Source organism: Dendrobates tinctorius, unplaced genomic scaffold, assembly GCF_039654945.1.
Source record: "Dendrobates tinctorius isolate UK_male_01 unplaced genomic scaffold, ASM3965494v1 ptg000342l, whole genome shotgun sequence".
Classification (NCBI taxonomy): Eukaryota; Metazoa; Chordata; class Amphibia; order Anura; family Dendrobatidae; genus Dendrobates; species Dendrobates tinctorius.
Window position 1 is genome coordinate 5,068,888 of NW_027362008.1, and position 19,762 is coordinate 5,088,649.

General features: G+C 48.4%; 1 protein-coding gene across 1 annotated transcript in view; it reads left to right on the forward strand.

Moving 5' to 3' along the window:
• The window catches only part of LOC141074884 (receptor-type tyrosine-protein phosphatase T-like), a 336,227-nt gene that overhangs the window by 82,456 nt on the left and 234,009 nt on the right, over positions 1–19,762 (forward strand). The window contains exon 6 of the mRNA XM_073562192.1: positions 3,154–3,333. Coding sequence (XP_073418293.1) covers positions 3,154–3,333 — 180 coding nt within the window. The remainder of the gene's footprint in view (positions 1–3,153; positions 3,334–19,762) is intronic.

The window sequence follows — 19,762 nt, forward strand, 5'->3', positions numbered from 1 at the left end:
AGTAAGCCTGGGGTGATGAAGGAGCTGAACATGAGTCCTGCGCAGCCCAGCCAGAGGGGACGAGTGGCAGCTATGTGGTCTGCAAGAAGGGCTGGCATGGCGTGGTGGAGTCACAGTTTATGGTGTCGGCAGGAAGTGCTTGCATGGCTTGGTGGAGTGGCGACTATGGAGAGAGTTGCACTCAGCATGCGGGACTAGATTGCTGAGAGCTGGACTCAAGCATGCTTGACTTTTTGGGCAGGAGCTGAACTCATCTTTGGGACTCTGTTACTGGACTTCTGCAATTGGTGGTGGACTCTGCTCCGAGGCTGCACTATGGTGAAGGATCCAGTTATGGTGATGGATCCGGATGGAGGAGAAGATGCGCGCAGGTGGTGGGCTCTGTTGCTAGGAGCGTACGCAACAGAGCAAAGCTAAGTGGTGTTTCCCTTGTTTGGTCATCTTTCCTCATGTGTGTTTTAGTGCAGTGGTGGGATTAGTTTCCGCACCGACCAATTCCCTAGTGAGGGTTTAGGTAAGGCCGAGCTAGGGTTTTTAGGTTCCTGTTGCGCGCCCGGTGCGGAACCGGCATAGGGAGGGAACGGTAGGAGTGCAGGGACACTGGCTCAGGGGAGCTCAGGAGGTCTCCACTTCCCTATTCCCTATCGCAGGGCCCACCATTGTTATTGTTTCCCAGGTTTCCCTTATTGTTTAAATTCACCTTACTGGAGGCGGGGTTTCCTGACTTGTATATACGTGTAATGTCTAAATTCGCCAGTTTGAGGCGGTGTATCCAGCTGCACGTGTTTATTATTTACATTCGCCCCACTGGAGGCCATGTATCCAGGGTCACATGTGTCATATGGGTTCGCCTTGCGGTACTCGCTGCGTCCAGACACACGTGACCATGACAGGTTCACAAATAAACGTATCCAGGTGTTAGAATGGCCAAGTCACAGTCCAGACCTGAATCCAATCGAGAATCTGTGGAAAGGGCTGAAAACTGCTGTTCACAAACGATCTCCATCCAACCTCACTGAGCTCGAGCTGTTCGCCAAGGAAGAATGGGCGAGAATTTCAGTCTCCTGATGTACAAAACTGATAGAGACATACCCCAAGTGACTGCAGCTGTAATCGCAGCAGAAGGTGGCGCAACAAAGTATTAAGATACAGGGGCCGAATAATATTGCACGCCCCACTTTTCAGTTTTGAATTTCCACAAAAATGATATGTGGGAAAAGGTTGAAAAGTTCCAGGGGCCGAATACTTTCGCAAGGCACTGTATACAGGCTAGTATAAAGCCAAGACCACTGTTAATGAAACATTATCATTATCTCTTAAAATTATCCATTTTCAGACCAAAATGTAACAGGCTTTTCACCTATCATATGGGTTACACCCAAGTTACAGTAATTTTTTAATTTTTCTGCTGATGATGGCGGCTTGTGTTTTGCGGGACAAGATGACATTTTCAGCGGTACTGTCATGATCCTGATGGGGTTTTGAGTTGTGCCTTCCCCTTTTCCCGGTCTGGTCATGTCAGGGGTTAGCTTTTCTCAGCCTCAATCTGGTTTCAAGCTTGCTATTTATTTCCGATGCATCCTGCGTGTCAGTTATAGTTTCTGCCTACGGCAAGAGTTGCTGACTCTGCTTACACCCTGATTTGTCCTGCTGCCTTAGTTGTCTGTGCCCATGTCTGTTTATTCCTCTCTCCCTGTCCCAACTCTGTGTTCCCCCTTTGTGTTTGGACTTCACGGTACTTGAGTCTGCTTGGACCCTGACCTGCTTTTTTGTCTCGTGTTTTTGGTATTTCCACTCCTGACCAGTACTGACCTTTTTGGCTTGTCTCAGATTCTGTGTTTGTTTATTCCTTTGGTACTGCGCTACTGACTGATATCGACCCGGCTTGTTTGACTATTCTGCTGCCACCTGGTGGTAACCTCACTGCAGCACTGCAGGTTAGGCAGCTTTGCAGCACTCCCTCCACCCTACTGCCATCTAGTGGAGCGTGCATTTAGTTGCATAGTGCAGCCTGACAGGTACCATGTTTATTTATATCCGTCTTTTTGACCACGTTTTATTGCACTTTTTGTTCGGCAGTATGATGATAAAGCATTGTGTTTTGCCTGTTTTGTTTTTCTTACGGTATTCACTGAAGGGATAAACTAATGGGACAGTTTTATAGAGCGGATCGTTACGGACACAGCGATGCCAAATGTGTACTTTTATTTATTTTTTTGCATAAATGTATTTATTTGAAAAATATATTTTTTTCTTTATTTAGAATTAAAAAAAATATTTTTACACTTTGTAATATATTATATTTTTACTTTTTACGTTGTCCCAGGATGTGACATTACTATATTACTCAGAGTATCAGATCAGGATCTGTCAGGGAAGGAGTCGTCTCAGGTCCTGCTCTCAGCAAGCGGTCACTAGCCACCTTCCCTGCAGCACCCAGAAGGACCCCACGGAGCATCGCGTTGTACTGATGGAAGCGGGCAGGGACCCCCTGCCTGGCGATGCTCCTATATGCCGCTGTCACTACTGACAGCGGCATTAGAGGGGGTTAAATGTCCACCATAGGTGCTAGCACCATTAGTGCGCATTGCTATGGGGTGTCAGCTGACACTCGCACGTTATCGCCATGGCGCTCAGCGTGAGGCCGCGCCATCAGTGCGCCGTACTAATACCGCTGTTTACGGAAACGTGTCGGGAAAGGGTTAAAAGAAAAAATAAAATTACCTTGAACAATTGCTGCCATACAGTAGACTTCTGGGAAATGTTACTTATTACGCTCTTCTGTGGGATGACTATCTGGTTTAAGAGTATAAAATTTCAAATGATGAAAATCCAATTTTTTACAAATTTTCATCAACATAAAGACAAATGTGTCATGAAGTAAAAACAATTTCAGAATTACTGCGATCCATTGAAACAGTCCAGAGGTAACAAAGCATAAAGTGACACGCGTCACAGAATTCAAAACTCTGGCTTCACCATCACGGGCCAAATTGGCACTCGGGTTAGTCGCGGTGTGGTGACACCTAACACCTATACATGTGATATCAGGGGCACATCTAGTCAGGACAGGTGAGTACTGGGGTCTGGTACTTATGTGCATGTTGTGGGGTCTGTGTAATTACACTAATATTTATCACTTTTATCCCACAGCTCAGTGTAAGAAGCCGGAAAATACCGACATGTTCACGATATTAGGAGAGAAAACTTATTATAATGTGTGGGAATCTGTATCAGTGAGATGTAAAACTGGATACCGACCATTGTATGATCGGATTACATGTGTGGCCCGGCAGAATAAGGACCAGTGGGATAATCCTCCCCAGTGTGCAGGTGAGTGCCCCCTATACAGTATATATCCTATACATACTGTACAGTTGGGCTCAAAAGTTTACATACCCCAGCGGAATTTTTGCTTTTTTGGCCTTTTTTCAGAGAATATGAATGATAACACCAAAACTCTCTCCACTCATGGTTAGAGGTTGGGTGAAGCCATTTATTGTCAATCTACAGGGGTATGTAAACTTTTGATCACAACTGTATATGTAATACGTGGTCGTGGACGACAACCGCCTAATCCAGACATAGAGGGGAAAATGCAACACCGTCCCTTAAATAAGAGGAAATTACATGTGGGACCAGGCAAAAAAAGACCCAGTGGGATAATCATCCCCAGTTTCTAGGTGAGTGCACACTGTATATATCCTATACATATATGTAATACGTGGTCATGGGCGACAACCGACTGCTCCAGACATAGAGCGGATAATGCAGCGCCATCCATTACATAAGATTACATGTGTGACCGGGCAGAATAAGGACAGTGGGATAATCATCCCCGGTGTATAGGTGAGTGCCCGCTGTATATATGCTTTACATATATGTAATACGTGGTCGTAGACGACAACCGACTGCTCCAGACATAGAGCAGATAATGCAGCACCGTCCATTACATAAGATTACATGTGTGACTGAGCTGAAACAGAACCTGTGGGATAATCATACCCAGTGTATAGGTGAGTGCCCGCTCTATATATCTTATACATATATCTAATACGTGGTCGTAGACGACTGCCACCTGCTCCAGAGATAGAGCAGATAATGCAGCGCCGTCCATTACATAAGATTACATGTGTGACTGAGCTGAAACAGAACCTGTGGGATAATCATACCCAGTGTATAGGTGAGTGCCCGCTGTATATATCTTATACATATATCTAATACGTGGTCGTAGACGACTACCACCTGCTCCAGAGATAGAGCAGATAATGCAGCGCCGTCCATTACATAAGATTACATGTGTGACCGGGCAGAATACGGACAATGGGATAATCATCCCCGGTGTATAGGTAAGTGGCCACTGTTATGAATGGGTCACCGAGGAGGAAATAAAACAACAAGCTAAGTCTCAGAAAACCAGAGAGGTTGGTAACTGTCACGGTCACGTGTGTCTGGACGCAGCGAGTACGGCAAGGCAAACCCATATGACACACGTGACCCTGGATACACCGCCTCCAGTGGGGCAAATTTAAATAATAAACACATGCAGCTGGATACACCGCCTCCAACTGGCGAATTTAGACATTACACGTATATACAAGTCTGGAAACACCGCCTCCAGTAAGGCGAATTTAAATAATAAAGGGGAACCTGGGTAACATTAACAATGGTGGGCCCTGCGATAGGGAATAGGGAAGTGGAGACCTTCTGAGCTCCCCTGAGCCAGTGTCCCTGCACTCCTAATGTTCCCTATGCCTGTTCCGCACCGGGCGTGCAACAGGAACCTAAAAACCCTAGCTCGCCCTGACCTAAACCCTCACTAGGGAATTGGTCGGTACGGAAACTAATCCCACCACTGCACTAAAACACACATGAGGAAAGATGACAAAACAGGGGAAACACCACTTAGCTTTGCTCTGTTGCGTACGCTCCTAGCAACAGAGCCCACCACCTGCGTGCGTCTTCTCCTCCACCCGGATCCATCACCATAACAGGATCCTTCCCCATAGTGCAGCCTTGGAGCAGAGTCCATCACCAATTGCAGAAGTCCAGTAACAGAGTCCCAAAGATGAGTTCAGCTCCTGCCCAAAAAGTCAAGCATGCTTGAGTCCAGCTCTGAGCAACCAAGTCCCGCATGCTGAGTGCAACTCTCTCCATCGTCGCCACTCCACCAAGCCATGCAAGCACTTCCTGCCGACACCATAAAATGTGACTCCACCACGCCATGCCAGCCCTTCTTGCAGACCACATAGCTGCCACTCGTCCCCTCTGGCTGGGCTGCGCAGGACTCATGTTCAGCTCCTTCATCACCCCAGGCTTACTCGCCAAATGAACACACAATATCACCAACAGTGATTGAAATCCTCTGACTCTCTTTTATAGAGCCTAACACCCGCTTTGTAATTAAGTGTACATTAAGCCAAAGAAATTAAAGTGCACTACCGCTCACCACCACCGGGGCAACTCAGAATGAACGACACCACGTGTGATAATTCTAATGGCCACCGGGGGCAATCACATCACTTTGGCACCTAGTCAAAGGAAAAAAAAGTTCACTTTGTCTATTTAAACTGTCAGATCCAAACTGGATCATGACAGTAACTATGCAGATTGCAGATCCCTGATCTTAACCACACAACTAGCAGCAGTCGTGGAGCGTTCCTACGATGATCCTAGTCGCCTCGTCACAACTGGAGAGCTACATAAGCCTAAAGCAGGAAAACAGGAAAACTAACTGCCTGTCATGATCCAGGACGGGATTTCGCTGTGACCCGTCCTGGTTAGACTATGGGTTAATTGTGCTGCCTCTCTCTGGCAGAAGGAGGCTATTTAGTGCTCACTGGACCTGAGTCCGGTGTCAGTTATACTCCTGCCCTCGGCTGAGTTAAGTGACCTCTTGTATACGTGTGCCTTGTGCCTGATATCTTGCCTGCTTGTTTGGTTTTGATCCGGTTCTGTCCCTGTTACGAGTTCTGCCTGTCCCTCTTGTACTGCGCTACCTCTCGTGTATGACTCTCTGCTTGTGACCCGACTTCTCTCTGCTTGTCCCCTTGGTACCACATCGCCCTCTTGTGTATGACCTTTGGCTTTGTATGACCACCTGTCTGTTTGACTCTCCTGTGCCTCGTTTGCCCGTACTGTTGTGACCTCCGTTTTGCCTGACTCCGAGCTGTTGTATGGTGTCCTGTCATATCTGAAAGCAGGATGCTAAGCCACGCCCCCTTGCCATCACATGACCATAGGTCCTGTGCAAGCTTGCTCATTTTCAGTGTCCGCAGGTCCCGTGCCTCTTTACTTTCCAGCGCTGACTGGACCCTGACACTATTAGCCTGAAGCACGCATGGTCACCTCTGCTGCCTGCTCCCCAGGTAACTTTTAGCACTGTTTCTATACTCAGGACACGCGCACTGGCTCTATGAGCAAGTGCAGTGCGGTGTCTCTGACATTATAACTGACCCATACCATTTTTTTTTTCTCTGCTCCCATTCTCCTGTGTATGTGATGGATCCTATGCACGCTCTTTCTGAACAGGTTAAGCACCTGACGCAGATGTCTCAGAAACTCCTTGGAGAACAAAGAGTCCTGGCTCAATCTCAGCAGCTGATCGCTGACACTGTGCAGAGAGTTCTTTCATTGGGGGCTCGGGATGTTACATTAGTTTCCCCGGAATCTCCGGTTAAATTACCCGATACCTTTTCTGGAGATAAAAATGAATTCAGAGTTTTCAAGGAGGGCTGTAAGCTTTTTTTTTCCTTGCGACCACACTCTTCTGGGGATGAAAGTCAGAGAGTTGGGGTCATTATGTCCCTGTTAAGGGGAGCCCCCCCAAGCTTGGGCTTTCTCCCTTCCTACCACGGCCCCTGAGCGTATGACTGTGAATGCATTTTTTGAGGCCCTGGGGCATATTTATGATGAGCCTGATCGGATGCGTATGGCTGAGGACATGTTGATGAATGTTTGCAAGGGGAAGCACTCAGCCGAGTGGTTTTGCTCCGAGTTCAGAAGCTGGGCTGCTGAGGTCTGCTGGTACGACGCCGCCCTCCGGGGGTTGTTCCGTAGAGGCCTGTCTGAGCATCTGAAAGACGCCTTGGCTCTCCACCCCCCCACCTGATTCCCTGGAGGAGGCTATGACACAGGCCGTCTGGATGGATCGCAGGTTACGGGCAAGGGGAGAGATACAAACCGAGACATCATTATTCTCCCAAGGAAGGGGAGCCAGTTCTACATTGAAAATCACGGAGATGGGAACCATCGACCTTAAGGAGGAAGAAAGGAGACAACGGCGCGTGAGAAAATGCGGTTTTCACAGTGCCGAGTCTGGACATTGGAAAAAGGATTGCCCCTCCCAGCCACTAACCAACAAGCGACTGAGCCCGGGTGATTATCGTGGAGGTCACCTCTCAGGTACCCTTTTCTGCCTTCTCTAAAATGTTGTTTCAAGTGGAAGTTTGTTGTGGGAGTGTCTCCACATCCACTTCTGCCTTCGTGGATTGCGGTTCATCATTGAACTTTATTGACTCTGACTTGGTAGCCAGGTGTAAGTTAGGGACAGTTAGGTTGGAGACTCCGATTCACATTGTTGCTATTGACAAAACACCACTGGTTAAGAATGACATTATGTTTCGTACTGAAGAGTTTCTCCTTAAAGTGAGTTCCTTGCACCAGGAACGCATTTCATGTTTTGTAATGAACAACCTGCCTGCGGGACTGGTGTTGGGGTTCCCCTGGTCACATCTGCATAATCCTGTGATTAATTGGGAATCTCGGGACATTGTTAAATGGGGTCCCTATTGCTCTGAGAAATGTCTTGTTTCTGTGTCTGTGTCGTCCGTGGGTCTAGAAGGTATTCCGGAGTGCCTGACAGATTATACGGACATTTTCTCCGCAAAAGAGGCTGAGGTTTTACCACCACACTGCCCATTTGATTGTGCTATTGACCTGGTTCCAGGTGCTAAATTGCCCAAAGCCCGCTTGTATAACCTCTCGGGTCCGGAACGGGCTGCGATGAAGGAATATATTTCCGAGAGTCTCCGTAAGGGACATATTCGTCCTTCTGTTTCTCCTGTGGTGGTGGGGTTCTTTTTTGTAAAGAAAAAAGACGGTGGTTTGCGCCCATGCCTCGATTTCCGTGAGTTAAGTAAAATAACTGTGAGGAATACATATCCCCTTCCACTTATTCCTGATTTATATAATCAGTTGTCCGGAGCTAAGTGGTTTTCAAAATTAGATCTACGGGGAGCTTATAACCTTATCCGAGTCCGGGACGGAGATGAGTGGAAAACCACCTTTCTCACTACTGAAGGGTTGTTTGAGAATTTGGTCATGCCTTTCGGCCTGACCAATGCTCCAGCGGTCTTCCAAAATTTCATAAATCATGTGTTCTCTGATTTGATTGGACATTTTATGGTGGTGTATTTGGATGACATTTTAATCTACTCTCCTGATAAACAGGCTCACATTGGTCATGTTCGGGCAGTTCTCCAAAGGCTCAGGGAGAACTGTCTTTTTGGTAACTTGAAAAATGTTTATTTTTTGTTCAGGAACTGTCCTTTCTGGGGTTCATCGTGTCTGCTGAAGGGTATCGCATGGATCCTAATAAGGTGCAGGCCATTGTCGAGTGGGTTCAGCCTTGTGATTTGAAGGCTCTGCAGCGTTTCCTAGGGTTCGCTAATTATTATCATAAATTTATAAGGGGGTTCTCACAGGTGGTTAAACCCCTCACAGACATGACTCAAAAGGGGGCCGATATCAAGAATTGGTCAACCGCTGCGGTAGCAGCATTTCAGTTTTTGAAAAAATATTTCATGTCTGCCTCGGTTCTTATTCAACCGGACCCGTCTGAACCATTTATTGTTGAGGTAGACGCCTCAGAGGTGGGGGTGGGGGCGGTATTGTCCCAGGGACCCGCCACTTTGACCAATTTAAGACCTTGCGGCTTTTTCTCAAAGAAGTTCTCCCCTGCGGAGAGAAACTATGATGTGGGGAATCGGGAACTTCTGGCCGTAAAATTGGCCTTTGAAGAATGGAGGCATTTTTTGGAGGGAGCTGTCCATCCTATAACGGTAATCACGGACCACAAAAACCTAGCTTACATTGAGTCAGCTAAAAGGTTGACTCCCAGACAGGCTAGATGGTCACTTTTTTTCCCGATTCAACTTCTCGATCACTTTTCGGCCAGGATCCAAGAATATCAGAGTGGATGCGTTGTCACGCAATCTAGATCTGGTGTCTCCCCCGGAACCTCCATCCTCCATTCTTCAGCCTGGGGTGGTGGTGGCAGATGTTTCTAATGTGTTGGAGCGGGAGATTCGAGAAGCCCAGTCTCTTGCACCTCCAGCTAAGCCGGGGGATAAACTTTTTGTGCCAGCTCAGTTTCGTCTCAAGGTCCTCCAGGAGTTCCGTGACTCACTTCTGGGTGGACATCCAGGGATCTCAGCCACCCGGAAGGCCATTGCTAGAATATTCTGGTGGTCTTCTTTAGCCTCTGATGTTGGGGAGTATGTCTCTGCGTGTGAGGTTTGTGCCCGTGCGAAAACTCCCCATAACCGGCCAGCCGGGGAATTGGTACCACTGCCAATTCCTGAGAGACCATGGACTCATCTGTCCATGGATTTTATCACCAACCTTCCCCCCTCCAAGGGTAATACCGTGTTCTGGGTTGTAGTGGACAGGTTTAGTAAGCAGGCACATTTTGTACCTTTGGCAGCTCTACCTAATGCGGAAACATTGTCCAGATTGTTTGTGGAGCATGTGGTGCGGTTGCATGGGGTACCCTTGAATGTGGTGTCTGATAGGGGAGTGCAATTTGTGTCCAGATTTTGGAGAGCTTTTTGTAGGAGGTTGGGTATTGGTCTGTCCTTTTCATCCGCCTACCATCCAGAGACTAATGGGCAGACTGAGCGGACCAATCAGTCTCTGGAGCAAATTCTGCGTTGTTTGACCTCAGCCCGACAGGATGATTGGTGTTCTGTGTTACCATTGGCTGAGTTTGCATTTAACAACCGTATTAACCAGTCTACGGGTACATCTCCATTTTTTTGCAATTATGGGTTTCATTCTCATTTTGGAGAATTTTCCCGTTTGAATTCTTGGTGTCCTGGGGCGGATGAGACGATCCAGAGGTTGGGGGAGGTATGACGGGAGGTCCAGAATAACATTACGAAGGCCCAGGACAAATTTAAATTTTTTGCGAACAAAAAACGATCTGTGGGTCCAGTGTTTCAGGTCGGGGATAAGGTATGGTTATCCACCAAAAATATAAGGCTCAAGGTCCCCTCTGCGAAGCTTGGACCCAAGTTTATAGGTCCCTATGAAATTACTGAAGCAGTTAACCCGGTGGCTTTTCGGTTGAGTCTCCCACCATCTCTACGGATCCCTAATGTTTTCCATAAGGCCCTTTTGAAACCTGTGAGGTCCGGTGGGGAGGGATCATCATCTTCCCCGCCACCGGTTTTGGTAGACGGGCAGGCTGAGTACGAGGTGGAACGAATTGTCGATTCCAGGTTGGTCCGTCGTGCACTTCAGTATCTGATACATTGGAAGGGCTACGGTCCTGAGGAACGCTCGTGGGTTCCTGCTCGATCAGTTCATGCGGATCGGTTGATCCGAGCCTTTCACGCCAAGTACCCTGAGAGACCTGGGGTCCGGTGGCCCCCCATTGAGAGGAGGGTACTGTCATGATCCAGGACGGGATTTCGCTGTGACCCATCCTGGTTTGACTACGGGTTAATTGTGCTGCCTCTCTCTGGCAGAAGGAGGCTATTTAGTGCTCACTGGATCTGGGTCCGGTGTCAGTTATACTCCAGCCCTCGGCTGAGTTAAGTGACCTCTTGTATACGTGTGCCTGATATCTTGCTTGCTTGTGTGGTTTTGATCCAGTTCTGCCTGACCCTCTTGTACTGCACTACCTCTCGTGTATGACTCTCTTCTTGTGACCCGACTTCTCTCTGCTTGTCCCCTTGGTACCACGTCGCCCTCTTGTGTATGACCTTTGGCTGTGTCTGACCACCCGTCTGTTTGTCCCTCCTGTGCCTCGTTTGCCCGTACTGTTGTGACCTCCGTTTTGCCTGACTCCGAGCTGTTGTATGGTGTCCTGTCATATCTGAAAGCAGGACGCTAAGCCACGCCCCCTTGCAGTCACATGACCATAGGTCCTGTGCAAGCTTGCTCATTTTCATTGTCCGCAGGTCCCGTGCCTCTTTACTTTCCAGCGCTGACTGGACCCTGACTGTTGTGAGTTCATTTTCCCCTTCGTCACTGAGGTCTGGTGAACTCCCTATTCTGGTAAAGGAAGGTAATGAGCCTGATTATCAGGCACCTGAGCGTAATGAGGATGACTGGCTGAGTGGAGTCACGGACTGGATATAAGGCTGCCGACGCCCTTCTGCCCTGCGGGTGATTTCTCTGTGGACTTCTAGGACACCAGTCTGATTCCTGCTCCTCTAAAGCTAAGTTTTCTGCTTTGCCTGTTAGCATTTGTGTTTTGTTTTTGTTTTCCTTGCTTTTCTGGATTCTGCCATTCCCTGCTGGGGTGACCTGAATCTCCTTTTGCCTGTTGCTCTGTCTTCAGAATATTCCTGAGTACTGACATAGCTTTTTTGAAGCCTAGCGTCTTCAGGGCCTTTTTCACGGTCAGTCTGTTGGCTCTTATTTTCATAGGGTTTTTCACGGATTGCAGACAGCAGCCTTCCTGTCCTTTCCTATCTAGTTAGCTTGGGCCCCGTCTTTGCTCAGTCTATCTTTCTGTCTGTGTTAGTGTTTTCATCTTGCTTCACCGTCATTATATGTTGGGGGCTGCCTTTTGCTTTGGGGTCTGCTCTGGGGCAGTTTAGATTTCCCCTTTCTTTCTTTAGGCCTATTTAAGTCTCCGGCTGTGATCGAGGGGTCTAGGGCATCGTAGGAACCCCCCACAGCTACTGTTAGTTGTTGTGGATAGGATCAGGGGTCTGCAATCCGATAGCTGCCAACCTCTCTGGTTTTCTGGACTTAGCTAGCATTTCTGTTTTTGCCTCCTACGGTGACTCAATCATAACACCTGACACTATTAGCTTGAAGCACGCCTGGTCACCTCTGCGGCCCTGCTCCCCAGGTAACTTTTAGCACTGCTTCTGTACTCAGGACACGCGCACTGGCTCTATAAGCAAGTGTAGTGCGGTGTCTCTGATACTGCCCCAGAGCAGACCCCAAAGGAAAGACAGCTCCCCACATATATTGACGGTGAAACAAGATGAAAACACAAACAAAGGCAGGAAAATAGGCTGAGCAAACGATGGGGCCTGACTAACTAGAAAGGACAGGAAAGGAAAGACACCGTCTGCAATCTGCCAAAAAACCCTACCAAAATAATGTCCAACACTTCTAAAAGCAAAATTAACCCTGAAGTCACTAGACTTCTCCCACTATATCAGCACTCTGAAATATTCTGAGACAGAGCAAAAAGAGGCCAATCTAATAAGGGACAAAAAAGGCAAATTGGCAAATACAGATAAATAGAAGTGGAAATTCAGCATAGCCCCCAGCAGGGGCTGGCTGACCACACAAGAAACTGAATTGACCAACAAGCGCAAGTGTGAACATTAGCAAAAAACAAACTTAACTTGAGAAGACTGGAAGAGAGCTGAAGTCCAAGACCTGAGAAGCAGACTGAATCACCAGCACCAGGATAGGGCGTCGGCTGTCTTATATCCAGTCTGATACTCCAGAGATCCAATCGTTATCCTCCTCATCAGGTGGCAGATCACTACCACTTAAACCAACCTCACTACCTCCTGTCACCACCAGAGGGAGAACGGAAGGAGAACTCTCAACTGGTGAAGCAGAAAATGAGTTCATAACAGTACCCCCCCTTGAGGAGGGGTCACCAAACCCTCTTCCATGCCACCAGGCCGATCAGGATGGGCCCGGTGAAAAGCACAAACCACTTTATTGGCATGAATATCAGAGGCAGAGACCCAAAAATTATTCTCCTGGCCATAACCCTTCCATTTGACCAAATACTGGAGTCTATGTCTAACCAAACGAGAATCCAATATTTTCTCTACCTCATATTCCACATTGCCTTTAACCAATACAGGGTCAGGAGGTGCCGCCACAGGAACTACTGGCTCAACAAACCTCTTCAACAGTGACTTGTGAAAAACATTATGGATTTTGAACGTAACTGGAAGAGCCAATCGAAAGGAAACAGGATTAAGAATCTCCAAAATCTTATAAGGTCCAATAAATCTTGGCTTAAATTTTGGAGATACGACCTTCATAGGAATATTCTTAGACGACAACCAAACCATATCACCCACTTTAAACCGGGGAACAATGGTCCTATGCCGGTTGGAAAAACGCTGGGCCTTTTCCTGAGAGAGTGATAACTTATCCACCACTTGTTCCCATATCTGCTGCATTCTCACAAGCACAGTGTCCACACCTGGGCAGGACGAAGATTCCACTTGCCCTGAAGAGAATCGAGGATGAAACCCAAAATTACAGAAAAAGGGTGACATCAAAGTGGCAGAACTAGCTTTATTGTTCAGCGCAAATTCGGGCAAGGGCAAAAATGAGACCCAATCATCTTGATCAGCAGATATAAAACATCTTAAATAAGACTCCAGGGTCTGGTTTGTTCTCTCAGTCAGCCCATTGGTCTGGGGATGAAACGCGGAGGAGAAGGATAGCTGAATTCCCAGATTGGAACAAAAGCTTTCCAGAATCTGGAAACAAACTGGACCCCTCTATCGGACACAATGTTCTCAGGAATCCCGTGTAACTGAACCACCTGTTGTAAAACCAAGGGTACCAACTCAGCGGAAGATGGCAACTTTGGGAGTGGTACAAGATGGATCATCTTAGAAAATCTATCACAAATTACCCAGATAACAGTCATTCTCTGAGAGACAGGAAGATCAGAAATAAAATCCATTGAGATATGGGTCCATGGCCTCTTGGGCACCGTCAGGGGCATCAGCAACCCATTAGAACGAGAACAGGGTTTAGACCGAGAACAAGTCCCACAGGACTGTACAAATTTCCTGACATCACGAGATAAGGCAGGCCACCAAAACGACCGACTCACCAAATCTCTGGTACCAAAAATTCCCGGATGACCAGCCAATGCGGAGCAATGGACTTCAGACATCACTCTCTTTCTCCACTGGTCAGGAACATACAATCTTCCCATAGGGCAACGCTCAGGTCTATCCTCCTGAAATTCTTCCAGGGCGTGTCTCAAATCGGGCGAAATGGCAGAAAGAACTACCCCCTCACCTAGGATAGTAGTAGGCTCGGTCACATTAAGAGAATCAGCAAATAAACTCCTAGAAAGGGCGTCTGCCTTAACGTTCTTAGTGCCCGGAAGAAAAGAGACCACAAAATTAAAACGCGTGAAAAACAAGGCCCATCTAGCCTGTCTAGGATTCAAGCGTTTGACCGACTCCAGATAAATCAGATTCTTGTGATCGGTGAGGACCACAAATTGATGTCTAGCTCCCTCCAACCAATGTCTCCACTCCTCAAATGCCCATTTCATGGCCAACAATTCCCGATTCCCCACGTCTTAGTTGCGTTCAGATGGGGAAAACCTTCGAGAAAAGAAGGCACAGGGATTCTTCTTAGAAGTTACAGGGTCTTTTTGGGACAAAACAGCTCCTACACCAATCTCAGAAGCGTCTACCTCCACTTGAAATGGAAGTGAGACATCAGGTTGCCGTAAAACTGGAGCTGAAGTAAATCTCCTCTTAAGCTCCTGAAATGCTGAGACAGCCTCAGGAGACCAGTTCAGCACATCAGCTCCCTTCTTGGTCAGATCAGTCAGTGGTTGGACAGTACTAGAAAAATTACCTATACATTTATGATAGAAATTAGAAAAACCCAAAAACTTCTGGAGAGCCTTCAAAGAAGTAGGCTGAACCCAATCATAAATGGCCTGTACCTTGGCCGGATCCATTTCAATAGTCGATGGAGACAAGATAAATCCCAAAAATGAAATCCTCTGTATACCAAAGAGGCACTTCGATCCCTTAACAAATAGGAAATTCTCCCTCAAAATCCGGAACACAGTCCGGACATATTCCACATGGGAATCCCTATCACTAGAAAAGATCAAAATATCATCCAGATAGATGATCAAAAACTTATCCACAAAGTCTCGGAAAATATCATTCATAAAGGACTGGAAGACAGAAGGGGCATTAGAGAGCCCAAAAGGCATCACCAGGTACTCAAAATGTCCCTCCGGAGTGTTAAACGCCGTCTTCCATTCATCCCCGTGCTTGATGTGAATAAGATTATACGCCCCCCTGAGGTCAAGCTTAGTAAACCAGCAGGCACTCTTAACACTGGAGAATAAATCAGACATCAGAGGTAACGGGTACTGATATTTAACCGTCATCTTGTTACGGGAACGATAATCAATACACTGTCTTAATGAACCATCTTTCTTGGCCACAAAAAAAAACCCAGCGCCTAAAGGTGACGAGGATGGTCTAATATGACCCTTCTCCAACGACTCCTTAATATAGGATCGCATAGCATCATGTTTGGGTACAGATAAGTTGAAAAGCCGACCCTTGGGAAATTTACACCCAGGCATCAACTCAATTGCACAGTCATAACTCCTATGAGGAGGCAAAGACGCAGACTTACTCTCACTAAATACATCAGAGAAACCAGCCAGATAATCAGGAATATCATGAGACTGAGGAGAGGTGGAGAAAACAGGAGCGTCCCTAAGAACACACTGACAACCCCAACTCACCACAGACACAGATTTCCAATCCAAAACTGGGTTATGAGTTTGCAACCAGGGGAAACCCAGAACAATAGTATCATGCAAATTATGCAGCACCAAAAATTTACTATTTTCTTGGTGGTCTGGGGCAACTCGCATTATCACCTTGGTCCAAAACTGAGGTTTATTCTCCGCCAAAGTAGTGGCATCAATACCCCTCAAAGGAATAGGCGTCTGCAGAGGCGTCATGGACAAACCTCAATGTTTAGCAAAGTCCAAATCCATCAGATTCAGAGCTGCTGCTGAATCCACAAAAGCCTTAGTGGAAAATGTGGACAAGGAGCAGATCAGAGTAATTGCCAAAAGGAACTTAGGTTGTATACTGCCCACAGCAAATGTGTGTACAAAATGTTTCTCTCATTTAGGGCAGACAGAAATAGTATGAGAGGCGTCTCCACAAAAAAAACACAGCTTATTACGCCTTCTGAACTCCCGACGTTGCGCCCTAGACAAAACCCCATCACATTGCATTGGTTCAGACATTTGTTCAGAAGGTGACAGTGCCTCCCGTGTAGTTTTCCATTCGCATAAACGCCGATGAACTTGAATGGCTAATGACATAGAGCCATCCAGACCAGAGGGAACAGGAAATCCAGCAACATCTTTTACGGTCTCTGACAAACCTTTCCGAAAGAGAGCTGCCAATGCACTATCATTCCATGTAGTAAGGACCACCCACTTTCGGAATTTTTGACAGTACAACTCTGCAGGAACCTGACCCTGGTCTAATGCCAACAGGGTTCTCTCAGCTTGATCAACGGCATTAGGTTCATCATACAACAACCCCAAAGCCTGAAAAATGCATCCACATTAGTCAGAATAGGATTTTCAGGTGTCAGAGAAAAAGCCCAATCCTGGGGATCGACGCGCAGCAAGAAGATAACAATTTTAACCTGCTGCACAGAGCTCCCCGATGAGTTTGGCTTCAAAGCAAGAAATAATTTACAATTATTCTTAAAGTTCAGAAATTTAGACCGATCCCCAGAAAACACATCAGGAGTAGGAATCTTGGGTTCAGCAGCATGTGATTGAATGAGGTAGGTGGAAATTCTCTGTACTTCAGCAGCAACTTGCTCCACACAATCAGACAGTTGCTTAATCTCCATTAGGAGAGGAAAAAAAAAATCCTCCTACGGCCTGTGACATCGGCGGCTATGCCCGCCGATGCCCCTCCAGCAGCAGCGCACGCCGCAGCGTCCCCTTACCTGCGCGCCCCCGTCCAGGCGCGCGCCCGTCCTGCGTTCCTCCTCACAGCTGCTCCTGGCACCCGCTCTCTCCCTCCAGCGGTGGGCGGCGCTGAGGGGCAGGATAGGGGGACGCACTTCCGGGTGTTAGGATACTTCAGGCGTCCTCGCTGTGAGGAGGACGCCTGATGATGGTGTAGTCTCCTGCACCCTCTGGCCGCTACAGTCCTCTGTAGTTCCTCTTGTCCACGCTCTGTCTCACTGCCTCCCTGCCGTGCCCTGTGTTACAGTCCTTTGCAGTTCCTATTGTCCATGCCCTGCCTCCCTGCCTTGCCCTGTGTTACATGCCTCTGTAGTTCCTCTTGTCCATGCTCTGCCTCCCTGCCGTGCCCTGTGTTACATGCCTCTGTAGTTCCTCTTGTCCACGCTCTGTCCCACTGCCTTGCCCTGTGTCTCATTCCTCTGTCCGTCAGTCCAAGGTCCGTATCTAAGCCATCCTTTTCCCTAGTCCTTATTTGTCCGTGGAGCCGTTCCTCTTGTTTCCGGCTGTTGCGCTTCTGTCCCCTGTGGTCCTGCCTCAAACGATCCCTGTATAGGGGTCGGTCTTCACCTGGAGTGCTCGGCCCAGGGGCTCCGGATCCGCGATCCAGAGGGTCCACTCTCCGACGTAGCTTTTACCTAAAACGTCACAGTATCATCAGGCCATGGACCCCGCCGGTGCCGCGGCTGCCACTCAAAAGGAACTGCTGTTCTTAAGGGAAAATCAGACCCGGATTATGTCCTTCATGAAATCCATGGACACCCAGCTTTCCGCCCTGCAAACCGCTGACCCTGGGCACGCCCCCCTCTTAGCCAGTCTCCAGCAGGAGTTCGCGCAGCAGCGCGACGCTCAATCTCACATTCTGGGGTACATGGCGTCCGTGGATGATCGACTGCTTGCTCTACAGTCCTCCGCGGCCGCCTCTACCCAACTGCGGGACGCTGTCCCAGCTCCTCCTCCCCGCCTTGGAAAACCGCCCAGGTATAGTGGGGACCCGAAGTTGTGTAGGGGATTTTTAAACCAGTGCAGACTGCACTTTGAGCTCCTGCCCCAACAATATCCCACGGACCGCGCTAAGGTGGCCTTTATAGTGTCCCATCTTGAGGGAGAGGTGCTGGCTTGGGTGAATCCCTTATGGGAGAGGGATGACCCGGTGGTCACCAGTATCCAGAGTTTTTTGGAAACATTTCGCAAGGTACAGTATTTGATGAACCCGGGCGCCTTACTTCCACTACGGAGGCCCTCTTTAACCTTCGCCAGGGATCCCTGACGGTAGGGCAATACGCCATCCGTTTCCGGACCCTGTCCTCGGAGCTGGGGTGGAATAATGAAGCTCTTGTAGGTGCCTTTTGGAGAGGTTATTCTAGTAAAATCAAGGATGAGCTGGCCGGGCGTGACTCTCCAACCACCCTGGAAGATCTCATCTCTCTAGCTACTCGTATTGATCTGCGTTTTCAGGAACGCGCCAGAGAGTCAGCCAGGGAGAGGAGGCCCTTTAGGTTATACCAAGCCCCCATTCCGCGCGCTGTTGCTCCCTCTAGTAACTCTGCTCCTGAGCCTATGCAGGTGGATCGCGTCAAGCTGTCCGAACAACGGTGCAAGGAGAGGATGACTAATGGACTCTGTTTATATTGTGGAGGGGCCAATCACTTCGTACGCACTTGTCCTGAGAGACCGGGAAACGCATCCACCTAGGTCAGGTAGGAGAGGGCCCCCTAGGTGATCAGACCCCCTCTCTTCCACTTACTCTTTCAGCTCTGCTTATTACAGGTAGGGGGCATGGCTCCGTGGAGGCGTATGTGGACTCGGGCGCGGCGGGCAACTTCATCCGCCAGGAAGAGGTGGACAAACTCCAGATTCCCATGGTCGTCCTAAGAAATCCACGAGCAATCACCTCCGTCGATGGCAAACCTCTGCCTGGACTCATCACCACGGTTACCACCAAAGTTGAGCTACAAATTGGTGCACTTCACTTCGAGAAGATTGCCTTTTATGTCCTGCCTCAACTATCCCACGCCATTCTCTTAGGGTTACCTTGGCTCAGGCGGCATGAGCCAGTTGTCGTCTGGCGCTCCGGGGAGATCTTGCGCTGGGGGCACGCCTGCCATGCACGCTGTTTGCGGACCCTTGTTCGTCCCCATTCTCTGCCTAGGCCAACCAATCTTCCGGGCCTTCCTGTTCCATACCACGCCTACGCTGATGTTTTCTGCAAGAAGGAAGCGGATTCCCTGCCTCCACATCGGTCCTATGACTGCCCTATCGACCTGATTCCCGGAGCTGTCCCTCCCAGAGGAAGAACGTACCCTCTTTCTCCAGCCGAGACCTCTGCCATGACGGAATACATTCAGGAAAACCTGACCAAGGGGTTTATCCGGAAGTCCTCTTCTCCTGCGGGCGCGGGTTTTTTCTTCGTCCGGAAGAAGGACGGATCACTGCGGCCTTGTATAGATTACTGGGGCCTAAGCAATATCACCGTTAAAAACCGATATCCCCTTCCGTTGATTCCTGAGTTCTTTGACCGGCTGAGAGGAGCTCGGATCTTCACGAAGTTAGATCTGCGGGGAGCTTACAATTTGATCCGGATCCGCGCAGGGGATGAGTGGAAAACGGCCTTCAATACCTGTGACGGGCATTATGAATACTTAGTCATGCCATTTGGTCTTTGCAACGCACCAGCTGTGTTTCAAGAATTTATCAAAGAGGTGTTCCGGGATCTGCTCTATTCCTGTGTGGTGGTGTATTTAGACGACATTCTCGTTT